Source organism: Sinocyclocheilus rhinocerous, unplaced genomic scaffold (genome assembly GCF_001515625.1).
Source record: "Sinocyclocheilus rhinocerous isolate Xijiao unplaced genomic scaffold, SAMN03320098_v1.1 scaffold56, whole genome shotgun sequence".
In the NCBI taxonomy this organism is placed as follows: Eukaryota; Metazoa; Chordata; class Actinopteri; order Cypriniformes; family Cyprinidae; genus Sinocyclocheilus; species Sinocyclocheilus rhinocerous.
In genome coordinates, this window is record NW_015649227.1 from 568,985 (window position 1) to 575,556 (window position 6,572).

The 6,572-nt window shown below is 38.1% G+C and overlaps 1 protein-coding gene across 1 annotated transcript in view; it reads left to right on the top strand.

The window, feature by feature from the left end:
* The window catches only part of LOC107710402 (netrin receptor UNC5C-like), a gene marked incomplete at its 3' end in the record, with an annotated part of 95,918 nt that overhangs the window by 6,140 nt on the left and 83,206 nt on the right, over positions 1-6,572 (top strand). The window contains exon 2 of the mRNA XM_016515167.1: positions 340-483. Within this exon, the coding sequence (XP_016370653.1) occupies positions 340-483 (144 nt within the window). The remainder of the gene's footprint in view (positions 1-339; positions 484-6,572) is intronic.

The window sequence follows — 6,572 nt, forward strand, 5'->3', positions numbered from 1 at the left end:
TGTGTGTGTGTGTGTGTGTGTGTGTGTGCGCGTTTTTGTGACAAATGAGGACATAAATTTGTATAATGACAAGGGTATGAGTATGACATAGGTATTACAAGGAGAAGGTGACTTATGAGGACATTACCCCATGTCCCCACTTGTCAAAATACTTATAAATCATACAGAGTGAGTTTTTTTGTAAAAATAAGTAAAAATGCACAAAGTTTCCTGTAAGGGGTAGGTTTAGGGGTAGGGTTGGTGTAGGGCAATAGCACATACAGTTTGTACAGTATAAAAACCTTTACGCCTATGGAATGTCCCCACAATTCACAAAAACAAACCTGTGTGTGTGTGCAGGTCTGGTGGTGCGAGAGGCCAGTATCGAGATCACCCGTCAGCAGGTGGAGGAGCTCTTCGGTCTGGAGGATTTCTGGTGTCAGTGTGTGGCCTGGAGCTCGGCAGGAACCACCAAGAGCCGTAAAGCCCACGTCCGGATCGCCTGTGAGTCCAAACACACTACAGCACACGCCTGACACACACACAAACGGGAGCCGAGACCATATGGAGGAGTGTATGCTGACGTTTCAACTGTGTTGCGTTGACATTCTTGTGGTGGTTTTCCTCATTTAGTGTTGCTAACAAAAGCAGCATCCTTAATCGCAGCAATCACGGCGCTGGTGTTTATAAGCAGCCGCTGATCTCGCTCTGTCCAACAGTTCATCTGCCACCCTTTACCTAAAGAGTTCATATCCACGGACAGAATTCAGGCTCGACGTCGCCTGTCTCACTGTGTCTCTCAGACAATGCAGTGATGCTAGAAGGGTGTGTGAATGTGATTCAGTAGATCAGGGAATTTATCAGTCAAACCCCTTTGAGCTGAAATATATACTTGAAGTATCCATGAGATTTGAAGTTCATATTTCAACACATTTGCATGTTCACAGGTCTCTAATGTCAGTTAAAGATCACATGACATGCAAGTAAACAGATAAAATATTTAATCTTTTTAAAAAAACAAATGGCAATTTATGTAACGTATGTTTTATGAATAAATAAATAAACATTTATTTATTCATAAAAATGTAAACTTACTAAGCTTATATTTATGTAATACAAACAACCAAATATGTATGTATGTGTATATATACTGTATATATATATTTATATAAACAGTATGTAATTTTTTTAAATTTATTAATTAAATTATTGAAAGATAGAAGATGAAGTAAATTATTGATTTACTCACTGAACATAAAGTCTTTTAGTTTGGGAAACCCTGAATCAGATCAAGTGGCTGAATGTGATTTTATGTGATTTCTTTAATATTATGTGATCCACTGAATTACTTTTTTACAATAAGCAATCATTTAAAATAATTTGTGTGTGTGTGTGTGTGTGTATATATATATATATATATAGTTTGAGTAAATCATCAATTTACTCACTAGACTGATTGGTTTGAATTACACTGATTCAAACCAATACCAGTTGATTCATTTAAAGGATCTGTTCATAAGAGTCATTTGGTCGTGAATCACACTATTCTGATCGTGCTGTTTGATTATTTTTGCGTGCAGCCTTGAACACTCCGATTTACTGTCTGTTTATTAATTTCTGTTTGCTGTAGATTCAGCAGCGGTGTAGGAACACTGTACAGTATTTGGTCTTTCAGTGAAAAACTACAGCTGGCACCTGATTAGGGCACTTAATTACTCCTCATAGACCTGTTGATCTCCTCATCGGCTTTAGTTAAAGTCGGTCTCTAACAGACACTGGTCTGGTGCTGTGGGTCAGTCGAGCTGGGCTCAGGTCAGTGTTAACGCGGTACATTCTGCTCTAATGATCGTAACCTTTGATTCAAATCTAAATGAGTCTCTATTCAAATGTCCTGCTTTGCTCCGCTGACCGCCGGCTCTCTCTCTCTCTCTCTCTCCAGAGGCTAATGGAAACAGCAGCGATCATTTACCCTTTTTCAGCGTCCCGTTTGTGACAGATGTTTTAATCAGGGCCTGAGTAACACTCCAGAGCGATAAATAAGCAGCAGTTTTGTTGTTGTGGATCGCTGATCAATGGAAACACCATAAAGTTCAGGAGCTGTAGAAGGCTCGCGCTCTCATTGAGGATATTAATGGTGAGCGTGATTTGTGAGCGTATCGCGTCGGGTACTTCCAGCGTGAGTTATGAGGAGACGAGCTTCGATCCGCACGCAGACACTGTTTAACACGGACTCACACACAGCAGTGATTTACCTCCACACAACCCACTCAGAGAGAGAGAGTTACACAATAACACACTACTGTACTACTCATACTAGTGCTGCTGTATGTTGTGTATCGAATACCTGACTGAAATACTGCGTTTGTCAAAATGCACAATGTACAACCAGAGCACACTGTGTGGAATACTGTATCCCATAATGCAATGCACTTGACTTGACCTTCCATTTACAGTGTGATGAATGAACTGGAAGTGATAGCAACCTTTATTTATCTCTTTACTGGCTTTTACCTGATCAGACTGCCAAAAGATACAACACAATTTGTTTTTAAAAGCTAATTTATGATTTATTTGTAAGATGATAGCTAGATGCTGGTTATTGTGTTGGAAAAAAATATTAGTAGTATTTTTAAACTGCATTTTATTTTACTATATAAACTTAAAAGTAAAAAAATATATATTTAAAAATGTTTTTAAATTTGTTGTTAAAAATTTTTATTTTTTAAAACATTTTTTAAAAAGTATTTACTATATTTTATTTTACTACAGTATATACAGTATACATTTTAAAGCTATTCTAAAGTTTTAAGAATAGTTAAGCATTTTTAATGCATTAAAAACTATATTAAACATAGCTTGCAGTATACTGTGAAATATGGTGCATTTTGTAGTAGGCAGTATGCAGTTTTGTTTTTCAAACAACCTACTGCATATTCAAAATAGCATACTAGCATACTACTATTATAATTTCTGGAAAAATATAGATATAGCTGGAATGGTAGTATGCTATTCTGATCACTGCAATCCTTCATGCATCATGTTCAGAAGGGAATAATAGCTTACTCTTTACTGAACTATTATTTTAGTAAACCGTATGCATTATTCCCTGATGAATGCTTCAAACATTGTCACATACTATTGCATGTTTAATTCAGCATCCAGATAAAATATTTTTTTAGCATTTTATAGTCTAAATTTGTGTAAATATTTATTTACTGCTTCAGCCTGATCAAATAATGAATCATAAAACATGTTTAAAATCACATTTGGCATTTCTTTTGCTAGACTGCATGTAGGTTGAGTGCAGTGCACTGCATTATGGGATACAACATATTCCATGCAGTGTGCACATTAGTAGGTCATCTGGATATTTCATGCATATAGGAAATTTGCATATTATACACGTATACAAATTCTATATATACTGCAGCAATCATAGGCGTAGTATGCTATTCCAGTCTCAGTGTGTACTGAGGGCCGTGCTGTGGGTTTGAACGCTGACCTGGATGCAAACTCGGAGATTAAAGCTCAAATCAAATGCCAGATTCCTTCATTGGCGTTAATGACAGCAGCATCATTGCCGTGGCTGACGAGAGACGGGAGAGTTCAACTATGTAAATGGCCCTTAATTCACTAACCTGTGTAATTTAGCACAAGTAGCCGAGCACATGCACTATATTAGTAGTTTAAACTGCATTTTATTTTACTATATGAACTTAAAAGTAAAAAAATATATATTTAAAAATGTTTTTAAATTTGTTGTTAAAATTTTTTATTTTTTAAAACATTTTTTAAAAAGTATTTACTATATTTTATTTTACTACAGTATATACAGTATACATTAAAAATATATAAATAATTTTAAGTTTTAAGTACATTACATACATGTATAAAAATAATATTTTAATTACATTTTTTAATTTATCTCTTGCACATTAGTAGGTCATCTGGATATTTCATGCATATAGGAAATTTGCATATTATACACGTATACAAATTCTATATATACTGCAGCAATCATAGGCGTAGTATGCTATTCCAGTCTCAGTGTGTACTGAGGGCCGTGCTGTGGGTTTGAACGCTGACCTGGATGCAAACTCGGAGATTAAAGCTCAAATCAAATGCCAGATTCCTTCATTGGCGTTAATGACAGCAGCATCATTGCCGTGGCTGACGAGAGACGGGAGAGTTCAACTATGTAAATGGCCCTTAATTCACTAACCTGTGTAATTTAGCACAAGTAGCCGAGCACATGCACTTAATGTAATTGTTTTCACATGTGTCCACGTGTGCGGCTGGGGCTCGTCAGAGGAGGCTCATGGGAGTGGAGCTGTGCCCGCGGGCGTCAGAGCCGCTGAACACGAGTGCGGTCAGGGGTTCGGAGCGGATCTGCTCGCTGCGTTTGGCTGAGAGAAGCCGTCATCGTCGCGGCCAACACAAGCTGTGATATTCCCCCCGAAGCCTTTCTCCTGTCCAAAGCCATCAGGAAACGCTTTGTTGTGTGTGTTTCTCACATCGCCACTAAACACATTTCATACAGTGGCAGATCTTAAAGCAAACTTCACTTTTAATAAAGGAAATCTGTGTTTCATTCTTGTTGCTAGGGTGTCTTGCGTGGTTGCCAGGGTGTTTGCGAGTTACACGCTGCATTTTAATACTTTTTTTAGAATATTTATTGTGTAAAACATTGAATGTTTTAAGGCCTTTCATTCATTCATTCATTCATTCAGCTTAAGTTAAATGCTTGTTCAAAACTCAGTGTTGTGTCACCAGGGTTGCTGGATGGTTGCTATGAGGTTGCTAGGGTGTTCTGGGTGTTTGCTAGGGTGTTGCTAAGAAATTTGTAGAGTGTTTTGTGGCCAGGAGCTGCTATATGCTTGCTAGGGTTTTTGAGTGGTAGTTATGAGGTTGCTAGGGTGTTCTGAATGAATGCTAGGGTGTTGCTAAGAATCTGTACAGTGTTTTCTGGTTGAGTAGCTACTATATGGTTGCTAGGGTGCTCTGGGTGCTTGCTAGGGTGTTGCTAAGAATCTGTACAGTGTTTTTTGGTCGAGTAGCTACTATATGGTTGCTAAACAGATTCTAGGTTGTATTTTATGTGTTTTATTGTCCAACTTTTGCTATACAGTTGCTACGATGTTCTGGGTTTTTGCCATGAGCTTTCTAGGGTGTTCTGGTGGTTGCTAGGGTGTTGCTAAGAAGTTTTTTTTTTTTTTTGCATGTTTTATTGACCAACAACTGCGATATGGTTGCTAGGGTTTCCACAAAAATATTCAACAACTGTTCTTATCATTGATGATAATCAGAAATGTTTCTTGAGCAGCAAATCAGCGTATTAGAATGATTTCTGAAGATCATGTGACACTGAAGACTGGAGTAATGATGCTGAAAATACAGCTTTGATCACAGTAATAAATTAAATTTTTTACATAGATTCACATAGAAAACACTTGTTTTAAATTATAATAATAGTTCACAATTTTTACTGTATTTTTGATCAAATAAACGCAGCCTTGGTGATAAAAAAATCTTCCGACCCCAAACCTTTGCATAAAATATGCTGAATGCTTTGAGGTCTTTCATAAGATGCAGCAGAATGAGAGCTATAATTTGATTTGATCTTTTGTATTTTTCTGTCGTGCAGCTGAAGTGTCTCTTCTGAAAGTTTGTTGTGTTTCTGAAAGTCTGGAGACTGAACTGGAGCATCTATCATCTCCAACCTTGCATTAATTTTTAATAGGCAGAAAGGTTGTGTAGCGCTACATATCACAAATGGCATTGTAATGCATTTGGCCCATTAGAGGCGGTAATATAAAAAATCTAAACGACGGTGGGGGTCGGTGACGCGGTGGGCAAGCGACTTAACCGGTGTTGCGGCTTAACACCGGTATCACCGTCAGCACCGTCTATCGCGGCATGCGTAGCGTACGGACGAATACATGCTAAAAACTAATACTGAGGAGAGCTTTGATTTAACTGGAAACTATACAGATGGAGGAAACTTTTCTTGTGCCGTTCGCCAGGATGTAATGAGTCAGTCAGAGGAACATGCGATTGCAGTGCCAATGAGAACCAATGTTATGTCTTTACTTCTGTGCCTCGTTTTCATTTAATTCATCGTGTTAACGTTGAGAGGGTTTTTTTTTTTTTTTTTTTTTTTTTTTTTTTTTTCGTGGGAACCTTGCATTAATTTTTAATAGGCAGAAAGGTTGTGTAGCGCTACATATCACAAATGGCATTGTAATGCATTTGGCCCATTAGAGGCGATAATAAATTCAGCGTGTGTGTTTGCTCATTTCCACCCTGTTCAGCTCTACCGTACATTATTCACCACTCAGGTTTTTGGCCCAGGAACGGCACAAAATATGGATTGCATTCTGTCGAGAACCCCAAAGTGCTTTAAATTGAGCCGCTCGGTTCAACCGCTGCTAATGTAACAAACCCGTGCGGCGTACGGTAGGGTTGTGACGGTGAGGACATTTTCCCACCGGTTAATCGACGTGTGACAACACCGGTAATACCGGTATCGCCGAGGGGGCGTTCCCTCTTTTCCTCGCTTTCCTTTGCTTTTAAATAGCTTGTAAAAGCGGCGT